General features: G+C 54.5%; 1 protein-coding gene and 1 long non-coding RNA gene across 2 annotated transcripts; one reads left to right on the top strand and one right to left on the bottom strand.

The window, feature by feature from the left end:
• Positions 1-105: 105 nt before the first annotated feature.
• NOTCH4 (notch receptor 4) lies at positions 106-23,146 on the top strand. The gene is made up of 30 exons (XM_082346061.1): positions 106-331; positions 1,130-1,211; positions 1,398-1,690; positions 3,278-3,625; positions 3,725-3,847; positions 3,958-4,194; positions 4,319-4,474; positions 4,934-5,128; positions 6,594-6,707; positions 7,788-7,901; positions 7,988-8,110; positions 8,952-9,111; positions 9,733-9,878; positions 10,291-10,443; positions 10,664-10,781; positions 11,023-11,110; positions 11,471-11,624; positions 13,316-13,500; positions 15,239-15,491; positions 15,741-15,853; positions 16,839-17,362; positions 17,938-18,321; positions 18,431-18,606; positions 19,150-19,369; positions 19,551-19,632; positions 19,727-19,865; positions 20,380-20,675; positions 20,915-21,062; positions 21,585-21,682; positions 21,853-23,146. Exons 1-30 carry the CDS (start codon positions 265-267, stop codon positions 22,540-22,542), a joined length of 5,979 nt encoding a protein of 1,992 aa, XP_082202187.1. The 5' UTR covers positions 106-264; the 3' UTR covers positions 22,543-23,146.
• Positions 14,236-19,168, bottom strand: LOC309607498. Its single transcript, XR_014232419.1, has 2 exons — positions 19,079-19,168; positions 14,236-14,560 (listed from the first exon to the last, which is right to left on the bottom strand). It is a non-coding gene; the product is annotated as an uncharacterized lncRNA (long non-coding RNA).
• Positions 23,147-23,910: the final 764 nt, after the last annotated feature.

Genomic DNA, 23,910 nt, shown 5'->3' on the forward strand with positions numbered 1-23,910 from the left:
CGCCACCTCCCCAGGGGTTGTCAGGGACAGAAGGCCCCTCCCTCATCCCCCTCAATGTTCCTCCACTCCGCCCCCCCCCCATCACTAGGGTGTCCAGGACATTGTGTGACTCAGGAAACAGCTCAGACGTGAGGTTCGCAGCAGGCCGAAGAGGAGGAAGAAGGGGCCGTGGGAGCAGAGGAGGTGGTTATTGCCTCAGTGAGGGCTCTGAGGGTCCCACTGGAAGAGGCAGGGGGGGATCTGGGCTTGGGCAGGGGCTCTGGAATGCAGCCCCCTTCACTGCTGCTGCCGCTGCTGCTGCTGCTGTGTCGGTCAGTCGTCCAGACCAGAGGTGAGGCGTGGGGTGGGAGAAGTGAGGGGACCCACATTCCTTAGGAGGATGTCCAGTGGGTTGGGGACAGAGGGTCAAGCCCCATGCTTTGAGGCGACACCGGATGGAGAAGATTCTCACCCCCCCAAATGGGACTGCCGGCAGGGAGAGACAACTCTGCCCTTGCAGCTACACAGACCCAGGCTATGGGCCCCGTGCCAGGGGTGGTGACCATAGGGGGGATGGGTGAGAAGGTGCCCACCCCCAGGGAGAACCAAGTTGGCCCTGGAACTGGGGGACAGCGTGCTCTTACAGTCACGTTTAGGAGGAAGAGCGGGAAAAGAGGGACCACCTGCTAGGGGAAGAGATGAGAGGGAACAGGAGATGGAGACACGGGAAGGTCAAGGGCCCACCAAGTCCCTTTCCCAGTCCAGCTGTCCCCATCCCCCGATGGCTCAATGCTGGGCCCTTCCGGGAGGAAATCCCTTCAATGTTTCAGCCATTCACCTCCCAGGAGTCCCCTCAGCCCCCCTCCTGATCCCTGTTGTCTTGCTTCCGAGGGATGGAGCCTGAAGCTGGACTTGGGAGGCCAGAGAATAAACAGGAAAGGAGGGGTGGGGATTAGTAACTGAGAGGCCTGGGATCTAGGGGGCTGGGGAGTGAGCACCACGTGGGGACTAGGGACGGGAGTATCAAGGCGATGGTGGTTTAGAGCACCTGTGCGGGGCTGCTGCAGGCAGGTCCCTCCGGAGCGTCCAGGGGAGGAAAAGTGGAGCGTAATGCTCCCTGCTCCCGTCTCATCCTCATCTCCATCTCTAGGGCTGCCGTGCGGGAGTTTCCCAGAACCCTGTGCCAACGGAGGCACCTGCCTGAGCCTATCTCAGGGGCAAGGGACCTGCCAGTGAGTCTACCTTGTGGGAGTGGGAGACTGGGAAGGGGAGTAGGGGAGGGGACGGGGAGAAATGGAAAGAAAGGAGAAAGGGAGGAGGTGAAGCAGATGAAGGGAAACAAATGAAGGCAAGGGAGGGAGGGAGGAGAGAAAGCAGAGGGCCAGGAAGTAAGCTCTCCTGTCTCCTCCCCTGCCCAGGTGTGCCCCTGGCTTCCTGGGTGAGACATGCCAGTTTCCGGACCCCTGCCAGGATGCCCATCTCTGCCAGAATGGAGGCAGCTGTCAAGCCCTGCTTCCCACCCTTCCCAGCTCCCCCAGCCCTCCCTCTCCCTTGGCCCCCAGCTTCTTCTGCACCTGCCCCTTTGGCTTCACTGGTGACAGGTGCCAGGCCCAGCTCAAGGACCCCTGTGCTTCCTTCTGTTCCAAAATGGGCCGCTGCCACATCCAGGCCTCGGGCCGCCCACAGTGCTCCTGCATGCCGGGATGGACAGGTGAGCATTGATGGGAGCGGCGAGGAAGGGGGACAGGCAGGGGCCACGGGCTGGGCGGTGGGGTAGGAAAGGTGGAACTAGAGCCTGAGAGACTGCGAGCCCTTTGAGGAGGCCAAGAGAATCAACAAGCCAATTCTTGGTGAACCATTTACCCAAGATTGACATTCACCGACAGGATAGTACTGATTGCTAAGATGTTGAGGTATTTCCAAGCCAGCTGGTAAATAGCTACTGCCGCAGCCCCCTTCGCACAACACCCTGACCCCTTTCCCAGCCCCTCAACCTCCCCTCGGTCCACTAGCTAGAGGGTTAATGCCTAGCACAGCAGGGGACTTCCAGGACTCTGCATTCTGAGCACCTGAATGGCTTCTATTCTGAGTGGTGGGAGCCCATACTGTCACCTGGGAAGACTGCAGTGGTGGGCGGTGTGATGGGGAGGGGGTGCAGCCCTGGAGCGAGAGAGCAGGACACATGACGGGCAGGGTGTGCTACCATGAGGAAGTGGTCAGGGGTGCCTGGACAGAGCTGCGAGGCCCTGGAGAGAAAGGATCCATAGCGCCTCACCAGGATGGGGAGGGCTGGACCGGGCAGCAAGGGTCACGCGGCCAGAGAGTGCTTGGGATGTGGGTGCATCCAGGAGGCGGTGGACTAGAGACAAAGTTTCTCAAACTTGGGTAGGCATAGCAGTCACCTGGAAAGCCTTAAACATACCGGTGCCCTGTCCCAGAGAGCCTGCCCTAGTGCATCTGGGGTGGGCCCAGGACATGGAGATTTTTTAACTGACGAGGAAATTCTGAGGAAACTGGGCCTGAGACTGGGTGTGAGAGACCAGCGTACGTGACAACAAGAAGGATGGCCAGTGGCAACTAGCCAGGCCTTGTGCTTCAGAGTAGGGGCTCTGGGCGGCCCCCTCCTCGGGTCCATTGCCAGCTCTGCCACTGATTAGACATGTGACCTTGCGTAAGATATTTAAGCTGTCTGGGTCCTCGGTTGTCAGCCGATGTCCACACTTCATAAGGCTGGTGTGGGGAAGAAAGGGGGCGATGTTCAGGAAGTGCTTACTTAGCTCAGTACCAGCGCCACCGCCGCCACCGCCGCCATTCCCACTGGTGCACACGGCTGTGAAGTGAGTCTCTCTACCGTTATCCGGACCATTACACCCACCTGAAGTTCAGGAAATCAGGATAAGAGAGGCAAGACGACTGCCCGAGGGCACCCAACTGGCCGGGCCAAGGCAAGGGGCTAAGTCTCCTGCTTGCAGAGGCTGCGTGCTTTCTAATTCGCCACCAAGGTCACCACTAAAGGAACCCTACGTCCCAGATTTTCCCAAGCAGGGCTGATTCACAATACTCCCACCAACAGCTACATGTTCAGTTTTCAGCTTGAAAAATGTGGTCACTCCAGATATAACTCTCCCAAAGAATGATAAAAGTGAGGGTGTTGGAATAGGGCAGAGAGGGTATGGGAGGGAAGGGAAGAAAACATGGAAATTAGACACAGAGATAATCCAGAGTGAGAGCTGGGTCATCTCAGAGGAGCTGGAATTTGTGCAGTGCTAGGAAAACGCCCCCCCGTCCTCTGCCTCAGGTGAGCACTGCCAGCTCCGGGACTTCTGCTCAGCCAACCCCTGCGTCAACGGAGGGCTGTGTCTGGCCACATACCCCCAGATCCAGTGCCGCTGCCCACCTGGCTTCGAGGGCCACGCCTGCGAACGCGACGTCAACGAGTGTTTCCTGGACCCAGGACCCTGCCCCAAGGGCACCTCCTGCCATAACACCCTGGGGTCCTTCCAGTGCCTCTGCCCCGCTGGGTGGGGGGGTCCACGCTGTGAGCTCCGGCCAGGACCCTGCCCCCCCAGGGGCTGTCCCAGTGGGGGCACCTGTCAAGTGGTTCCAGGGAGAGACTCCACCTTCCACCTCTGCCTGTGTCCCGCAGGTGTGTCCTCGCAGGGGTCCTCCTGCAGCCCCTCTCTCTGGGCACGGAGGTTGCCTCCCATGGGTCCCCTTTCCTCAGCTGATCGCATGACCCTGTCAGGTTTCACAGGCCCAAGCTGTGAGGTGAATCCAGATGACTGTGTCGGGCACCAGTGTCAGAACGGAGGCACCTGTCAGGATGGGCTGGGCACCTACACCTGCCTCTGCCCAGAGGCCTGGACAGGTGAGTCGTTTCAGCCAAGTTGATGGCATCAGTGGCCCAGATGGTCAGCCCCTGTTCTCCACTCCTCACAGGGCCCCCAGCTCCAGCACCTGTCCCCTTCCCCTTGGCAGGCTGGGATTGCTCTGAAGATGTGGACGAATGTGAGGTTCAAGGTCTCCCTCGCTGCAGAAACGGGGGTACCTGCCAGAACTCAGCTGGCGGCTTCCATTGTGTGTGTGTGAGCGGCTGGGGAGGCACGGGCTGCGAGGAGAACCTGGACGACTGTGTTGCCGCCACCTGTGCCCCAGGATCCACCTGCATCGACCGTGTGGGCGCCTTCTCCTGCCTCTGCCCACCTGGCCGCACAGGTGTGACACGGGGTACAGGGAGGCGGGAGGTGGGAGGTGGAGATGGTACGTGACAGAAGCACCAGGAGGGCAGCTGGGAGCTTCAAGTGGCCTCTGAGAGCCTCGCCTCCACCCTGCCCTCCAGGCCTCCTGTGCCACATGGAGGACATGTGTCTGAGCCAGCCGTGCCACCAGGAAGCCCAGTGCAACACCAACCCCCTGAGGGGCTCCACATTCTGCGTGTGTCAGCCTGGCTACACGGGGCCCACTTGCCACCAGGACCTGGACGAGTGTCAGATGGGTGAGGCACCTCCGCATGAGACCCTCTCTGAGCCCCCAGACAGCCTCTGCACTGAAGAGGGAAGCAGGCAAATTGTTTTCCAAATTAAAAATATAAACATCTCGGGGATTCCCTGGCGGTCCAGTGGTTAGGACTCCGCACTTCCACTGCCAAGGGCCTGGGTTCGATCCCTGGTTGGGAAACTAAGATCCCGCAAGCCGCACGGTGGCCACGTAAATAAACAAACATCTCTTTTTCCTGAATTTGTCCATTTTTGGCATCTCTGCCTCACACGGTCTTCTCACCAATCCTCAGCCCTCGGGGCCCCATTTAGTCCTCCTCCATTTTAAAGCCACAATCCCTTTCCCCACTTTGATCTCATCAGCCACAAACAGGGTCCCCACACCTGCCCTGCCACTCTGGCCTCCTCGCCCTTCCACCACTGACCCCTGCGGACTCCCGGATCTTCTCTCCTCCTAGCCCAGCAAGGCCCCAGTCCCTGTGAACATGGCGGCTCCTGCCTCAACACGCCCGGCTCCTTTGAGTGCCTCTGTCCCCCTGGCTACACGGGATCCCGCTGCGAGGCCGATCACAATGAGTGCCTGTCGCAGCCCTGCCACCCTGGCAGCACCTGCCTGGACTTGCTCGCCACCTTCCAGTGCCTCTGCCCACCAGGTACCAGCTGAATGGGCCCTCGGGTAGAGGAGACGGGAGACTAATCCCGAACCCACTGGACGTGACCCCTCCAGAGCACAGATAGCCTCAGGCCGGTTGGGGTCAGACAGCAAAGAATGCTTCTCCTCCTCCCCTCACCCCCCAGATGAAAACTCTGGGAAACCGACGGCCCCTGAGAGAAGGGCTGCCACAGATGGTAGTGAGGCTGTGCACTGCTCAACTCTGCATTCATTTCATAGACACCGCAGGGTACACAAACTGGTCCACTGTACACAGAGGCCCATCAAGGGAGAGCAGAGCAGCAGTTAATAAACTTTTCATGCTGCAGCCTCTGCTTATGCCAACCCAGAATGCTCCTCCTAATCACAGAAACTCTCCCCTGTAGAGATTGAGAGTAAACCTTTAAAATCCCAAAGGGTCTGTGTGCTTGAATTTGGTACAAGGGGAAAGGAATGCTGCAAGGCTGCACCTACCTACAAGTTAGTGTTAAGAGGGGTAAACCTCTCCCCAGGGAGACAGTGATAGAGCCAATATCAGGGAACTGAATAAAACCAGAAAAATAACAGCTTACTTTGTGCCTGAGCATCTTACATGCATTATCTAATCTTTACAATAACCCTATGAAGTCAGCATTGTCACTATGCCCATTTTATAAATGAAGAAACTGAGGCACAGAGAGGTTAAGTGACTTGTTGAAGATTGCCCAGCTTGTAAGTGGCAGAGCCAGGATTCAACCCCAAAGCTTTGATAGTTTTACCCACTATACTACACAGCCTTCCTAAGCTGAGAAGTATCCAAAGAAAAATGCTGAGAAAACTATCCAGTAATCCAAGGGACAAGGTTGTAGAACTCAAGGAGCTTCAGAGGCAGGTTCCCCAGGCAAGAAGAGGGAGGCAGTCGAGGTCCAGAGTCTGATCCAGCTTCAGTTCAGGGTGAGACAGTGGAGACCAGGAGGAGGCCGAAGAAGCAGGACAAGTATGGGAGTGACACAGGTCCCCAAACGCCCTTCAAATCCCCACCTTGGGGATCCCTGGTCTCCCTGGCACAGAGGTCTGCCCAGGTAGAACAAGAGGAGTGAATCACCTCCAAGCAGATGCCCATTTGTCACATTGGTACCTCGAGGACCTCCAGGCTGATCAGCCCTCCCGGGTGAGCCCTGCCTTCTGTGCACAGAGGAATGGCCCCAAAAGGCACTTCCCCAGAGCCCTCCCACATGTCCCGGCAGGTGCCCTGCTCCCTGAGCTTTCACACCTGAGGGGGGCAGAGCCAAACACAGCAGAGCAGCAGGGCCTCGGGTTCGTCTCTCCAACCCACACGCAGACGGCCCCCTGGGAGGGGCTGCCTGTTGGGGCACAGGTCAGGTCAGGGACAGGGCTGGTTCTAGAACCCGGGCCTCCTGGGCAGAAGTGGTGAGCAGCTAAGGCAAGGCTGGCCTGGCTGAGCCTCGCCCTTGACCCCTCCTCAGGCTTAGAAGGGCAGCTCTGTGAGGTAGAGACAGACGAGTGCGCCTCTGCCCCTTGCCTGAACGAGGCTGACTGCCACGACCTGCTCAATGGCTTCCGGTGCGTCTGCCGGCCCGGTGAGTGCAGATTCCACTCCACGGTTCCAGCCTGGCAATCTCCCGTGGCCTCTTGAAGCTCTCTCGGGCCAGACCGAGGAGCGCCCCGTTTCTCCAACTCCTTCTCTGTTCTCCAAACTCTCTTCTGTTACGTCCTCCAAATCTTCCCCTGCTTACTCGCCCACCCTCATCTGAGTCCTGCTAAGTCACCCAAATGTCCCTCCTCTCCAGCCCTCCTGCAGAGTCCTCTGTACTCTCCCCCTGCGTGCCGGGGGTCCCTGGCTGGTCTTGGCACTGTTCGGCATGGAGGCAGGGAAAGTCGCCCCAGGCCTTCCTTCTCCAGCTTCACGGGACATCCCTCTGTTCCCTGTTATGATAATAACCGATGTTTATTGAATATTTACTCTAAGCCAGGCACTTGGCTATGTACTTTTCAGGCATTATCTCATTTAATCCTCTCAGTGGTACCATGAGTAGTTTATATTATCATTTCCCTTTTACAGGGGAATAAAGTGTAGCCTAGAGAGGTTGGGTAGCTTGCCCAAAGTCACACGGCTAGCAGGTGGCTGTTTCACCTTTCTGCATCACCCTCCTGTCATCTCCACCTGCCCCAGGTGTCTCCTCTGGAAGTCCTCCAGGTTCACCTTTCCTAGCAAGGGAAAGGGCCAGGACTTGTATCTATTCTTTTGATAAAATGTATTTTCAGCATTAGTACACATATCCAGTTATGCCTTATTTATATAAAGGCTAAAGTTACCAAGTTATGCTCTATTTTGTCCTGAAATCCAAATCACTATTTGAGAAGCCCCCATATTGGGGCCTTCATTATATAACGACACGTTTAGACAAAACCCCAAACCAAACCATCTGAAACAAGATTCTCTCCCTTGCAATTTGTAGCAATGTTATTTCTGTATTTGTAAAGAGAAGGCTAAATACCAGTGTTAACTCTTAATTTCTTGTTTGAATCCATGAAATCATGCCTGTAAAGCTCAAACATTTGTAACAAACTCCCTCATAAATCTAGAGAAAGTCAAGAAAAGAAAAAAAAAAAAAAAAAGACCTTGGTCATCTCTCCCCTCTCACTCCCAACCCCACCAGGATTCACCGGCTCCCAGTGTGAGGAGGACATCAACGAGTGCAGAAGCTCTCCCTGTGCCAACGGTGGGCAGTGCCAGGACCAGCCTGGATCCTTCCATTGCAAGTGTCTCCCAGGTAAACTGGGGCTCAAACACTGGAGGCGAGAGTGAGGGCAGGGGCAGACTTCCATGCAGGTCCCTGACCCTCCTGCTGTGCCATAGGTTTTGAAGGCCCACGCTGTCAGGCGGAGGTGGACGAGTGTCTGAGTGGCCCATGCCCCACTGGAGCCAGCTGCCTTGACCTCCCAGGAGCTTTCCTTTGCCTCTGCCCATCTGGCTTCACAGGTCAGCAGGGGAGGCATTGGAAAGAACTGGAGGGGTATTTGAGTCCATTTGGGGTACAGTAGAGGTCACTGATGGGCATTTGAGGATTGGGATGTGAGAACAGAATGAGAATGGAATCCCTTAAATTTATGCAGTGCAAAACCTGCACAAACGTACAGGAGCTGAGGGTGAGTGTTACTGTAGGACCCACATCAGGCCCAACATGAGTGGTATGACTGGGGATCAGGACCAGAGGATGAGGTTCAAAGGCAAGCCATTCATTTGCTTATTTAGCAAACATTTATTAAGTGTCTACTATGCCAGACACAGACACAAAGTTGAGTAAGAGTTGCTATCCTCAAGTGGATTTAAATCTACTGTAGAGAGACCAACAAGTTGATTATGGCCCAGGGACGTGCTCTGAGAGGGGAATGCACAGGATCCTATAGGAACACAAAGGACTGGCCAACCCAGACTAGAGATGAGAAAGGCTGGCTGAACAGAGTCTTAAAGACTGAGTAGGAGTTTGTCAAGACAGAATGCTAGGCAGCGTGTTTTAACTGCAGATAACAGCATGTGCAAAGGCACGGAGGGAAGAAAACACACCCCGCTAAAGGGAGTGTAGGACATCCAGAGCTTAGGCTACAATGGGGCAAAGGTCAGAAACATAGCAATTGTAGGAAGGCCATGACAGGCAGGACCCCATGTGTCATTCTGAAGAAGTTGGTATCCTGAGGCATTAGGGAGCCACTGAAGGACAGGTTCATGGGGAGTGAGCAAGTCATGCATAAGAAGCGGCCTTTGGTCCCGTCAAGGACAGGGAGGGACTCTGTTTTCTCTCTGACCCATCTCCCCACTCCAGGTCATCTCTGTGAAATTCCCCTGTGTGCCCCCAACCTGTGCCAGCCCAAGCAAAGATGCCAGGATCCGGAGGAAGAGGCCCACTGCCTCTGCCCCAGTGGAAGCCCTGGCTGTGCCCCAGCTGAAGACAACTGCACCTGCCACCATGGGCACTGCCAGAGGTAACATCTTCCAGGCCCTCCCCATTTATAGTCTCCTCTGGGTCCTCCTCAGCTAGGGCAGGAGAAAAGAGCCAGTGAGGGGTGAGTCTGTAGGAAATGACCAATGGGGAATAGGAAGAAGATGGCAAAGTTCTGAGATCACAACCAATGGGAGGGTTTGACTGGTGAGTGTTATCCAATGAGGGGAGAGTTCATAAATAAAGAGGGAAACAGAGGACTAGGGAGGTCAAAGCAGAAAGAAGAGTATTAAATCCCAGGACCAATTCATCTCATCATTCATTAGACAAATATTTATTGAGCATCTACTATGTGTGGATACATTTCCAGGCATTGGGGGAGCAACACAGAACAAAAGAGACAAAGTATCTACTCTCATGGAGCTTTGGTTCTAATGAGGAAAGACAGACAATAAACAAGTTATAGAAGGGATGGATGAATAGATAGATAGACAGACAGATCTAGTTGGAGAAAACGAGTGGGGCAGGTAGGGCAGAAGGGGGACAATGCTGAGAGCAAAGACGCTGAGAAAGGGGCCAGAGTCTCAGGGCCAAAAAAGAAGTCATAGGGGTCTGACCAATGGGGAGGGGAGAAGAGAAAACCCCCCTTTCCTTTTATGACCAGATCCTCGTGTGTGTGTGATGTGGGTTGGACAGGACCAGAGTGTGACACAGAGCTGGGGGGTTGCATCTCCACACCCTGTGCCCACGGAGGGACCTGCCACCCCCAGCCCTTTGGCTACAACTGCACCTGCGCCACAGGTTACACAGGTGAGGCGCTCCCTAAACCATATATACCCTGGGCTGACCACCATTTAAATCAAGGGCAAGGCCAGTGGAGACATGTGTCCAAAGGGCTCTGGGTCTCAGTCACCACCAAGAAGAACTGGGCACGGGCTGGGACTTCCCTGGTGGCCCAGTGGTTAAGACTCCACACTTCCACTGCAGGGGGTGCAGGTTCCATCCCTGGTCAGGGAACTAAGATCCCACATGCCCCACGGTGCGGCAAAAAAAAAAAAAAAAAAAACTGGGCACGGGCTACAGAGGGCACGGGTGACGTGCAGGAGGTGGTGAGAAAAGAAAAGAGTTTGGGGGACGGGGATGAGGAAGGGAAGGAAAGGGAAGAGGAGGAAAAGAAGGAAAAGGAGGTTTCCTTTTCTCAGACCCCACCCGCTTCCCTCAGGGCCCACTTGCAGCGAGGAGCTGACAGCTTGTCACTCAGGGCCCTGTCTCAACGGTGGTTCCTGTAGCCCCAGCCCTGAGGGCTACTCCTGCACCTGCCCTCCGAGCCACACCGGGCTCCGCTGCCAGACCAGCATTGACCACTGTGCCTCTGGTGAGTGCCCACCATGTCCTGGGGCTGGGCCACAGGAGGATGGAGAAACTGGTCAGGGTATGTTTGTACCACATTTAAAAAAAAATTAACTGGACACAGTGAGCTGTTGTTTGGGTGGGGAAGTTGTGGGGGGCGGGGGGTGCCCCGTGTGGGGTGTGACTGAGGCCGCAGGCCAGGTTACAGGCGAGGAACCCAACCCCTCACAGCCTCCTCTCTCCAGCACCGTGCCTCCATGGGGGCACCTGTGTGAACAGGCCCAGCGCCTCCTCCTGCCTCTGCACCACGGGCTTCCAGGGCCCACGCTGCGAGGGAAGGATCCGTCCCAGCTGTGCGGACAGGTGAGCAGGGCACAAAGACCCCTGGAGGGAGGGAGGGAGCCCGGAGGGAGCCCTCCCCACCCTTCCTCTCCATCTCCTCTGGGGCGCCATGCTGCCTCTCATCCCACATCCCACATCCTTTCACTCTGCCTTCCCTCCTGCTTCCCCGTCTCCCCAGTGGTTGCCTGCCACCACATCACACACTCCCTCCCCTTGTTGCCCTGGCCTTCCTCCTACTGTGCCCTCTCTCTTTCTTATCCAGTCCCTGTAGGAACAGGGCAACCTGCCAAGACGGCCCTCAGGGTCCCCGCTGCCTCTGTCCCCCTGGCTACACAGGAGGCAGCTGCCAGGTGAGGGGCACTGAGCCAGGTGTGCTGAGGAGGGAGGGGCAGGAGAGCTCCAGTGAGAGGGCCTCGGGTATTAAAAGGTGGCAGCAGGGAAGCTTAGGAGAGGTATCCACGTGAAAGGAGGTTTGGAAGTCTAGGAGTTGAGGTCTAGCTTGAGATTTGTATGGTTCACTGAAAGGATTTCTGATCCCAGCGACTGTTCTGGGATGTGGGTATCCAAGGAAACCAGGGAGGGTGACCTAGTCCCAGACCATTCAGGAGAGAGTTTTCAAGGTAAGGGATTTTGAGACACTGGCAGAGGACCATCTCTAGGCCTGGGAAGCTGATGCTCTTTCCTGCCTCACACTCCCTCCTAACCCTCAGACGCTGATGGACTCATGCGCTCAGAAGCCCTGTCCACACAATTCCCACTGCCTCCAGACTGGGCCCTCCTTCCAGTGCCTGTGCCTCCAGGGATGGACCGGACCTCTCTGCAACCTGCCGCTGTCCTCCTGCCAGAAGGCTGCTCTGAGCCAAGGTACTGACCCAAGGACCGACTATGGAGCAGATGAAGAGCAAAAGAGTGTCCTCCCCTACCCCACCCCTAAGGACATCCACACACAACATCTGGGCAAACAGTGGACCAAGAGTCAAAGCAACACAGACAACCAGTTACTGATGCTGCAGCTCAACACCCAGGACAGCCTAACACAACTCAACTCCTAGCACCACGTTCAACACAACACAAGCAACACCACCCAGCCCAGTCAACCAGACTCCCGTTGAACACAACCACCAGGGACATAACCCAGTGATCCAGTGTGGAACAACTCAGCACTGTCTTTACCATCATAACTCAACTAGAGTGAACCACGCTAAACCAACTACACTCAACACACTTCGCCATGCCCCACTGACTCGGATGTTATGCCAACCCCCGGGTGAAAGAATACCCTCCTTGTTCAAATAAGTTTTGTTATGAGACAAACTTAGGAAAGAGACCATTGTGAAGTTAGGGGATGGCTGATGGGAATCACTGTGACAGAACATCAGAGGATGCAAAACCCAGGGGATGGACTTAGACCATTAGTTAAGCCACTTCAGGTGTCCCCACCTGAAGTTTCTCTTGACTTCTTTCTTGCTTGAGACATTTAAAGCCAAGAATATAGTTGCTTATAATGCCCTGATAAGCCAAAGAAGAGGTATTTCTCTCCATTCTGACAAAACAGGCAGGAGGAGGAACTTAATTTTTTTTTTTTTTTTTTTTTAGTTGGGGTATAGTTGATTTACAATGTTGTGTTAGTTTCAGGTGTACAGCAAAGTGAATCAGTTACACATATACATATATCCACTCTTTTTTAGATTCTTTTCCCATATAGGCCATTACTATATTGAGTAGAACTCCCTGTGCTATACAGTAGGTCCTTATTAGTTATCGATTTTTTAAAATTAATTAATTAATTAATTAATTATTTTTGGCTGCATTGGGTCTTTGTTGCTGCACGCGGGCTTTCTCTAGTTGCGGCGAGCGTGGGCTGCTTTTTGTTGTGGTGCGCGGGCTTCTCATTGCGGTGGCTTCTCTTGTTGTGGAGCACGGGCTTTAGTCGCGCGGGCTTCAGTAGTTGTGGCACACGGGCTCAGTAGTTGTGGCTCGTGGGCTCTAGAGCGCAGGCTCCGCAATTGCGGCCCACAGGCTTAGTTGCTCCACGGCATGTGGGATCTTCCCGGCCCAGGGCTCGAACCCGTGTCCCCTGCACTGGCAGGCGGATTCTTAACCACTGTGCCACCAGGGAAGCCCTAGTTATCTACTTTATATAGAGCAGTGTGTATATGTCGGTCCCAGTCTCCCAGTTTATCGCTCCCCCACTTACCCCCTCGTAACCATAAGTTTGTTTTCTACATCTGTAAATCTATTTCCGTTTTGTAGATAAGTTCATTTGTACCCTTTTTTTTACATTCCACATATAAGCAATATCATACAATATTTGTCTTTCTCTGTCTGAATTACTTCACTCAGTATGACAATCTCTAGGTCCATCCATGTTGGGAACTTGATGTTTTAATCTCTTCGGGGTCAAGAGTTACTGACTCCTCAGGCTCTGAGTGCCCTCCACCCACCCTAGGAATGTCAGTGGCCCCTCCATGGACCTCTCTGCTCACGGTCTGGAGCCCCTGAGCATCCTTCCACCCCACTTAGCTTTATCAATCCCTGTGTGTCTCTCTTCCCAGGCACAGAAGTCTCTTCCCTGTGCCAGAATGGAGGCATCTGCATCGACAGCGGCCCCTCCCATTTCTGCCACTGTCCCCCTCGATTCCAAGGCAGTACATGCCAGGAGAGGGTGAACCCCTGTGAGTCCAGGCCCTGCCAGCACGGGGCCACCTGCGTAGCCCAACCTAATGGTTATCTCTGCCAGGTGAGAGCGTCTAGAGGAGGTGGGGGAAGACAAAGTTGGGCTGGATGTGGGAAACAGCAGTCATGGGGCAGAAAGGGGAGGGGGAGAGGGCATTTTCTTTTCATTTACCCAACACATCCAACCAACCACCAAGTCATTTTACCTCCTCAATATTTCTCAACTCTGTCCTTGCCCCTTCACCCTCATCCCACTGCCTTAGTCCAGGGCTTCGCTGCATTCCACCCGGACACCTGCATCCGCCTCCTAACCATCATCCCTGCCTCCACACTTGTCCTCCTAAAGGTTCAGCCTCTACTCCACCACTAGGGTGCTCTGCTGGAAATATTAAGCTGGCCTGTCACTCTCCTGCTTAAAACCCTTCAGTGGCTGCCCACCTCTTTCACAATGAAGTCCCAAGCCCGGCGCGACCCAGCCCTGCCTGCCTCTCAGGCCTCACCTCTCCCCGCCAACCCCTAACCCTGCTCCAGCAACACAAAACTGCAGCTGACTTCCCTGCACCCCAGACTAGCTCTCTGGGGGCTTTCCTCACCCCTCTTCCACTGGATGGTGCCCAGGAGGCGTCTGCCTCAGGGGAATGTCCCTAACTTCTCTCCAGACTGGGTCGGGGCCTTACCTTGGTGGCTCAGGTCACTGAGCAGGCCAGGAAGGCAAAGCTGGGATTCAAGTCCAAGCAGCCTGATGCCTGTGCTCACAACCACGCGTTTGGATAGAAGGCATGATCCTTTAACCACCCTCTTTCTTTAACTCTTAAATTTTATTTTTTAACTTTTTATCACGAGCGTTTTCAAACATACACAAAAGCAGCATACTGATTAGTAGTGAACCCCCGTGTACCCATTACTCAGCTCTATTTCCTCTTTCGTGAAACTCCTTCCTCCAGAAGTTTCCAAACACACCCCTCGTCTGCTTCTTCCAGCCCTCTGGCCATTCCTCGGATGCTTTGTGAATCCCTTCTCCTCCATTTTTCTGAAGCCTTCCTAGTACTCCATTCTTGCATACTCTCCTTCCTCATGCAAGAACTTGGCACATGATACAGACCTCATCAATGACTCTTCTCTCACTAGCAAAATGATATGAAATAATCAGAAAATGGTTAAGGTCATCAGTTATGGAGTCATAGACTTGCATCGAATCCCAGCTCTGCCACCTACCAGCTGTGTGGCTTGTGCAAGTCACTCATCTTTCAAGGAATCAGTTTCCTTTTCTGCAAAGTGAGACTCAAATGAGATGATCCACATAGAGGGTTGTTAGGAGGGTTTTATGAGGTTATGTATATAATCATGCAATCAATGCCAGCTGTCTCTCCTCCGGTTGACTGAGAATTTCATGGAAGCAGGGATGAGTTTTAATTTTCTCTGTATTCCTAGAGCCTGAAAAAGTGCCTGGCACAAAGCAGGCATTCAATAAATGCTTATAAATTAATTAAGCGTGACAGAACCCAGTGGATGTGTGGTTGGGGGAAGAAGGTTTTCTCAAAAACGGAGCTATATCTAGTGGCAATGAATCAAAGAGATTGTTTGGGACTGGGAAGTGGTTGAGTTGTGTATTATCAAATAATTGTGTATCATGTGGAGTTGAGATAAAAGGGTTAAGCTACACGCGGCTGTGATGGATGGTGAGTTGAGTGATGCTTTGAGTTGGAAGGTGGGGTGCTTGCAGACTATCTGGAGCTGGGTCCCCTAGAGTGCCAGGATGGGCTCATTTACTGGTTCCCTGTCTGACCCTCTTTGCCTACAAGTGTACACCAGGCTACAGTGGACAGAACTGCTCAAAGGAACCTGACGCTTGTCAATCCCAGCCCTGTCACAACCATGGAACGTGCACCCCCAAACCTGGAGGCTTCCACTGTGCCTGCCCTCCAGGCTTTGTGGGGCTGCGCTGTGAGGGGGACGTGGATGAGTGTCTGGACCAGCCCTGTCACCCCACAGGCACTGCAGCCTGCCACTCTCTGGCCAATGCCTTCTACTGCCAGTGTCTGCCTGGACACACAGGTAAGGTCTGAGAGAGGGGGTATGGGCATTTCTGGGCACAGCTGAATTGACCATGGAAACCCAGACAATCCCCGCCCGTGGGGCAGCCTAGTCATCTGGTCCATCCCCCTGCCTCTGCGCCCCACACCAGAGAACATGCCCACCACCCCTTTGCCTGTGCAGCTAGTGCTGGGCCGTCTCCCGGGAATGAGCTCGGAAGGAGGCAGCGACTGAAACAGAGTGTTATGTTTAACCCCACCCCTGCCACAGGCCAGCGGTGTGAAGTGGAGCTAGACCCCTGCCAGAGCCAGCCCTGCTCCCATGGAGGGTCTTGTGAGGCCACAGCAGGACCACCCCCAGGATTCACCTGCCACTGCCCCCAGGTGAGTGACCACAAAGCTGCTTTCTCTGTTGCCCCCAACGCTGACGCAAGGTGAGAATGCCTGAGCCAGGAACCTGGGGGAGCACTGGAGTGGGAATTACTGGAGAAAGCCATCTCATGTCCACAGTGGTACGTGGTTCTCAGCAGCAGTCGTGGGGAAAGGCAGGATCAGGTGGTAGCATGAATGGAACTTTCAGAAATCATGGGATTTGGGAAGATCCCCAAATCATGGGATTTGGGAAGGTCCCCCAAGGCCAGCTGGGTGAGCTTGGATAAGTTCTTTTAACTCCATGTGTGTATTTGTTTATAGGCCTCAGATGCATGAAAGTGGGTTAATCTTAAGCCTTGGTTCATGATACACGAACATACAAACTAACATTAGTTTATGTACTGCCTTCTTTTAATTATCCTTACAAGATAACACCCATGAACCTAAAACAATAATTACAATATTAATAATAACTTTCATGTACTTATGTCCTCCTGTATGCTGTTCCCTTCCCAGAGGAAGTGAAGTACATAATCCTATCTCCAAGGATCAAGATAATATAGTATTAGTTCAATTACTATTACTCTATTAACAGTTTCGTCTTCCAGGACTCACATCATGATGACAGTTCACCCATGTTTTTTTGGGTTTTTTTTTAAATTGGCGTATAGCTGATTTACAACGTTGTGTTAGCTTCAGGTGTACAGCAAAGTGATTCAGTTATACATGTACATATATTCATTCTTTCACCCACATTCTTGCGAACAGCTGTGGTTCATCCATTCTCCCCACTATGCAATATGTCATTGTGTGAAAAAAAAAAAAGGGAGACATGGTTTCAACTACTGTAAAATGATGAATTTGATGTTCTCTGAGGCCCCTTCCAGATATGAGAATCTAGGACCCTCTGAGTTATCTTAATGCAGGGGTTAGCTTAAGGGGAGGCAGGGAGAATAATACAAGGTCCTTCCCCCAATCTCTCTCCTCCTCTCCGCAGGGTTTTGAAGGCCCCACCTGCAGCCACAGAGCCCCCTCCTGCGGTCTCCATCACTGCCACCACGGTGGCCTGTGTCTGCCCTCCCCCAAGCCTGGATTCCCACCCCACTGTGCCTGCCTCAATGGCTATGGGGGCCCTGACTGCCTAACCCCACCCGCTCCTCCAGGCTGTGGCCCTCCTTCTCCATGCCTACACAATGGCAGCTGCTCAGAGACCCCTGGGCTGGGGGGCCCAGGCTTTCGATGCTCCTGCCCTCCCAGCTCTCCAGGGCCCCGGTGTCAGAGGCCTGGAGCAAAGGGATGTGAGGGCAGAAGTGGAGATGGGGCCTGCGACGCTGGCTGCAGCGGCCCAGGAGGAAATTGGGATGGTGGGGACTGCTCCTTGGGGGTCCCAGACCCCTGGAAGGGCTGCCCCTCCCATTCTCGGTGCTGGCTTCTCTTCCGGGATGGGCAGTGCCATCCGCAATGTGACTCTGAAGAGTGTTTGTTTGATGGCTATGACTGTGAGACTCCTCCAGCCTGCACGTGAGTCTGAAACCCTGATGGGCTGGGCGGGGGCAGGGTGAGGGCAGAAGGAAGGACATAGATGTCTCTCGAGTTACAGCATGACCACAGCCTCGAGCTTCAGGGAATTTCCACCCTAATAACCATTGCTAATTAGGGGTATAAGATGCTAGACTCCAACCCAGAGGAATGGGGCAGCATGAATATTTAATGTGGGGACCAAGAAAGAGGGCACTGCCTCTTTCAGAGCTACCCTCTGAGAGCTGTGGGATCTCTGGCCTCAAGCTTCTCTCTCTAAGCCCTGTTGCCATGGAGTATCTCCCCTAGCAACCAGCATCCCTGAGGGAAAAGGGCTTCCCTTCAGGGAGACAGGAGTTTGGGAGGGTAGAGAGTGGGGACAGTGTTAGGAAACAAAGGTGTCAGTAGACATTAGGGTGTCTGGACTACCTACCACCCAGGGTCTAAGCCCATTACTCCAGAGCTGCCCCCACTTAGCAACCAGAGCCCTAGAGGCTGTGGAATATCAGGGATCCTCTCTGGGATGAGGAAGTCAGGTTTCTTTTGGGGTCCTGAGTCCCCGTCTCCTCAACCCACAGTCCAGCCTATGACCAGTACTGCCGTGATCACTTCCACAATGGACACTGTGAGAAGGGCTGCAACACTGCAGAATGTGGCTGGGATGGGGGCGACTGCAGGCCCGAAGATGGGGATTCGGAGTGGGGGCCCTCCCTGGCCCTGCTGGTGGTGCTGAGCCCCTCAACCCTGGACCAGCAGCTGCTTGCCCTGGCCCGGGTGCTGTCCCTGACTCTGAGGGTAGGGCTTTGGGTAAGGAAGGATAGTGATGGCAGGAACATGGTGTACCCCTATCCTGGAGCCCAGGCCGAAGAGGAGCTAGGAGGAACCCCAGACCCCTCTCACCATGAGAGAGCAGCCCCTCAAACACAGCCTACAGGCAAGGAGACGGACTCCCTCAGCACTGGGTAAGAAGGCTGGGAGGCGGGGGAGAGGGGGCAGACATTAGTTTTTTAACCAGCAGAGAGAAGGGAACCAGGGACCAACCGAAAGGTCTCTGAGGTGCCTTCCCCGCAGGTTTGTGGTGGTGATGGATGTGGACTTGTCCCGCTGTGGCCCCGACCATCCTGCATCCCGCTGTCCCTGGGACCCTGGGCTCCTGCTCCGCTTCCTTGCTGCGATGGCCGCAGTGGGGGCCCTGGAGCCCCTACTGCCAGGACCCCTGCTGGCTGCCCACCCTCGTGCAGGCACCGGTAGGTGGCCCCATCACTTCCCCTGAGTTTGCTCCCAGGCCAGCTTTCAGGCCAGCAACCAGCAATGAAGTCAAATGAAACAGAAGCACTGGAACCCCAAATGTTCTTTGTGGAGACTTACCTTTGTTAACCTTCTTCTCCAGCTAGATCTCCTCATGGCCCATTTGCTCTGTAATCTCCTTTACTTCCCTCAGTACTTTATTCTAACCTCTATCACAGACCGCCCACAAACCTTGGGTTCTGGTCTATTCTACTAAGCCGAGAGTATCCAACCATCCCCGTATCAAACAATTCACAGCACATGAAAGAATAATAGCTCTTATATACCACTTACTATGTGCCAGGCCTCGCTCTAAGCATTTTACAGTATTAACTTATTTAATCCTCCCAATGACCCCTATGAGGCAAGTACTATTATTATTCCCATTTTACAGTTGAGGAAACTGAGGCAAAAAGAGGTTACTGCACTTACCCAAAGGTCCCACCAGAGTACCCAGCCTCACCACGAATGGCCTCTTCTTCTGACTGTGTCTCTTCCACCAGAGCCCCCCGCCAACCAGCTTCCGTGGCCTGTACTGTGCTCGCCGGTGGCCGGGGTGCTTCTCCTGGCCCTCGGGGCTCTTCTCGTCCTCCAGCTCATCCGCCGGAAGCGCCGAGAGCATGGGGCCCTCTGGCTGCCCCCTGGGTTCACTCGAAGGTCTCAGACTCAGCCAGTTCCCCGCCGACGCCGGCCCCCCCTGGGCGAGGACAGCATCGGCCTCAAGTGAGAGTGAGAAAGAACTGGGGCTCAGGGAGGGGACTCGTTCCTGTGGAGGTATATTTATGATCAGAAGCAATAAGAGATGCTATGCAGAAGTTGAAGACACGGGAAGGGGAGAGGGGTGGGAAGCCTGCTGGAAATCTTAGGGACCCTGAAGGTCCTCTACCCACCCACCCCCTTCCAGGGCACTGAAACCAGAGGCAGAAGTTGATGAGGATGGAGTTGTGATGTGCGCAGGCCCCAAGGAAGGAGAAGAGGCGGACCAGGTGAAAGCACTGGGGCAGGAATGGTCCTAAAGTGATGGAGGGCTTGAAGGGACAAGTCAACCTTCCTTCACTGATCCTTGTTCTGATCCTCAAGGTTGAAGAAATGGCCTCACCCTCCAAGTGCCAGCTCTGGCCTCTGAGTAGTGACTGTCAGGAGCTCCCCCAGGCAGCCATGCTGACTCCTCCCCAGGACTCTGAGATGGATGTCCCTGATGTGGACACCCGTGGGCCTGGTATGTGAGCCAACCCAGACTAAGAAAATGAAAACTCCCTTTGACCCTTTTAGAATCAGAAAGTCCTTTGATATCAGAACTGGAGAAAGTAATACTAGAGTGAGTGCTTCAAACAGCCATTCTCAAAGAGTGGTCCCAGGACAGAAAAATCAGCATCACCAGGGAAATTGTTAGAAATATAAATTCTCAGGTTCCACTCCAGAGCTACTGATACAGAAATTCAAAATATTGGGGAATCTGTGTTTTAACAAGCTCCGCAGGTGAGTCTGATCCAGGACTCAAGTTTGAGAATCACTGCCCTAGAATGTTAGAGTATTAAGGCCTGATGCTTCCTTTTACAGATGAAGAAACCAAAGCCCAGAGAAAAATAAAGTAGAAAGTCACTTGACTAAAGCCACAGAAAATCAAGAACCCAAGCTGGGCTTCCTGACACCTCAAGCTGTGATTCTCCCTGAGCCTCCATGTTCTCCCCCTTCCCCAGTTGTCTCCCATTCTTCATGTCTCTCACCCACAGATGGGGTGACACCCCTGATGTCAGCAGTCTGCTGTGGGGGAGTGGAGTCCAGGACCTATCAGGAGACATGGTTGGGAAGCCCTGAGCCCTGGGAACCTCTGCTGGGTGGAGGGGCCTGTCCCCAGGTTCACACCGTGGGCACTGGAGAGACCCCCCTGCACCTGGCTGCTCGATTCTCCCGGCCAACCGCTGCCCGCCGCCTCCTTGAGGCAGGAGCCGACCCCAACCAGCCAGACCGGGCAGGGCGCACCCCCCTTCACACCGCTGTGGCTGCTGATGCTCGGGAGGTTTGCCAGGTCAGTGCCCACTGGGGTTGCTAAAGGAAACGGGGCAAACTTGCAAGTAAGGCTGGGCAATAGCATCCTCTGGGTTTGGCAGAGAGGAAGGTGATGTGAGACTGGGGACTGAAAAGAGAAACAAGAACAGATGGATGAATGTGGATTGGGAGGTGGTTAACAGTGTGAGGGACCTTAGCTAGCAGTCTAGATATACCAGGGGTCACTGGCCCTCTCTGCCGCCCCCCACCCCGCCCCAGCTCTTACTCCGCAGCAGACAGACTGCAGTAGATGCGCGGACAGAGGATGGGACCACAGCCCTGATGCTGGCCGCCAGGCTAGCTGTTGAGGACCTGGTTGAAGAACTGATTGCAGCCCAAGCAGATGTGGGGGCCAGAGACAAATGGGGTATGGATCTGGGGAAGTTGATGTTGTGTTATCAAGAAGTTGAGCAAATGGGGTGTGAGATAAGATGCAAAAAAGAGGGGTCAGCAGAGGGACCAACTGGAAGCTGGGTCATTCCCTCCCACCCTGCTGTCAAGGTGGTAAATCTGCAGTGTGGTGGCAGTAGGCAGCACGTGAGTCTTCCCTCATCATCCTCAAACACACACACACACACACACACACTACCCTAGTCCGCTGGGAACTAGGATGGGGGAAGAGTGTGAGAAGGAAGGGGGTCTCGTGGGAGGTACGTGATCTGCCGGTCCCATCGACCCCAGAACAATGCCCCATTGTCCCTCCCGCGCGCCGGTGACGTCACTGGAGCAACGCTTCCTGCAAGCCGGCGGTCACCCGGGCAACGCTTCCGCCTTGGAGGGACCCGGCGGGCTGAACAGCCCTTCCCCCAAGTCCAGAATCCGTGGGAAACAGGAACCCAGGCGTCGGGCCCCCAGCCTCGGGGTAACAACCTCTCACGTGGTGCCCTAGGAAAAACCGCGCTGCACTGGGCCGCCGCCGTGAACAACGCCCGGGCCGCCCGCTCCCTTCTCCAGGCCGGAGCCGATAAAGACGCACTGGACGGCAGGGTTAGACCGGGTAGCGGGCGTCCCCCACAATTAAGCTGACGCGGGAGAGGTGCAAAGCGCCGGAACTCCGAAAAACCTGAAGGGGGAGGGACCACCGGTCAAGTAGGAGGGCCAGTCCTGTGGGCGTGGCCTTCCCTGACCGCCCCCCCTGGCTGTTTCCTCCCGGGCAGGAGCAGACGCCGCTGTTCCTGGCGGCCCGAGAAGGAGCCATGGAGGTAGCCCAGCTGCTGCTGGGGCTGGGAGCCGCCCGAGGGCTGCGGGACCAAGCCGGGCTAGCGCCCGGGGACATCGCCCGCCAACGCAACCACTGGGATCTGCTGACGCTGCTGGAAGGGGCGGGACCACCGGAGGCTCGTCACAAAGCCACGCCGGGCCGCGGCGCCGGCGCCTTGCAGCGCGCGCGGACCGCATCAGGAAGCGTGCCCCCGCGTGGGGGCGGGGCTCAGCCGCGCTGCCGGACGCTGTCAGCCGGAGCCTATCCTCAAGCCCGGACTTTGTCCGTAGACTTGGCCGCCCATGGGGGCGGGGCCTATTCGCACTGCCGAAGCCTATCGAAAGGAGCAGGAGAAGGCCCGCCCCTCCGCGGCCGTAGGTTTTCTGCAGGCATGCGCGGGCCTCCGTCCAACCCTGCAATAGTGCGAGGAAGATCCGGGGTCGCGGCCGGGAGCGGGGGTGTGGCCTCAGCTGTTGACTGGCCCTGCGATTGGGTGGCTCTAGGAGCCTGCGGTCCCGCCTCCAACACTCCAATCCCGCCTCCTTGCCTTACTCCGTCCCCTGAGCGGGGATCCCCTCAAGTTGCATGGGGTCCCCCAGCCCACCAAGTAATACCCTTAAATGCGGGAGGCGAGGGTCAGAAATAAAAGGCTGCATGTCAGGGAGGAATTCTAAAAGTGAGTACTCATTAAATGACAAGCAGTATGGAAGGCCTCCAGATTTTAAAATCCTTGAGCCTCAAAAGTGAGGGGTCATGAGTGTAGTGTCTCTCCCAAAATGGTGTATGCCACATCGTCTTCCACGTGGAGAAACTGCAGCCCTGGAAAGAGAGTTCGGGGTGCTGGGATGAAGCAGGCCCAGCCTCTCTCACAGAAAATAAGGATGAGGTGTTACAGGAGGATGGAGTGGAATGGGAGAAGTACCCCTGAACCAAGAACTGCAGACAGATAGAATGTAAGATGTTCTTTCCTGTACATTGTTCCCAAAGGGAGCCTCTATCGCCTGTAACCCCCACTACCCACAAACGGCTGACAGATATTTATTGAGCACCTGCTGTGCGCCAGGCACTGTGTAGGCACAGAAGGCAGGGCCAAGGGTCACTCCAGCTGATGACTCCTTGCATTCTCCCCACCTCACCCCACCCCCAAACAAACCACTGCAGGGATGAAGTGCCACTCTTCTAGCCACCACTATATCTAAGAACCCCAAGTCTGTCACCCCATAATAAAGCTGATTTGAAGTGTTACCATCTTTTGGAGGGGTTGGGGAATGGAAAAAACACGAGGTTGACTGCAGAGTGTTTTCAGAATTTTGTGCCCTAGGTTCAACATTTGGATGGAAGCTTTGAGTATAGTTTTAAGAGCAGGAATAAGTAGATTTGGGGTCCTATGTTAACTTAGGGTATCATCTAAAGGCAAGCGTCTCTAGTAGCCCAATGAGAAACCACACACACTAAACCATGCATACCCTTTGTCCCTCTTCCAAGGGCATTTTTTATAGCCACTGGGGAGATTCCTGAGGCCTCATGTAGAGGGAGATGGAGAGAGCATCTCAAACTTTAGCCACCATTCAGCAATATGGTTATACCTCTTTCATGGCAATAGACCTGAGACACGGAGACATGAAGCATATTGAAAACTAATAATAACTACCATTTATGAGCATTCACTATGTGCCAAATGCTTTATCACATTTGATCCTCATATCAACGCTATTAAAAAAAACCTCCATTTTACTCTTTCAGAAACTGAGGCACAGAGATTGTATTTGCCCAAGATTGCAAAGCATTAAGTGGCAGAACCTGACCTCTTCATCATATTTCATGCTCAAAGTCACTCAGCTAACATGACAGGCTGCCATTTAGAGGTCCCAAATGTCTCTGTCCTGTTCCCACCTTGGTGCCAGCTAGCCTGACCAGCATTGATCAAAGACCAAGCCAGGCTGTGGTCCTCTCCCTTTTCCACTTCATGACGAGAGGAAAGCTTCCCCTGCATCTCTTACATTTGGTGCATATT

This window comes from Balaenoptera borealis (assembly GCF_965194805.1).
Source record: "Balaenoptera borealis genome assembly, chromosome: 12".
Classification (NCBI taxonomy): domain Eukaryota; kingdom Metazoa; phylum Chordata; class Mammalia; order Artiodactyla; family Balaenopteridae; genus Balaenoptera; species Balaenoptera borealis.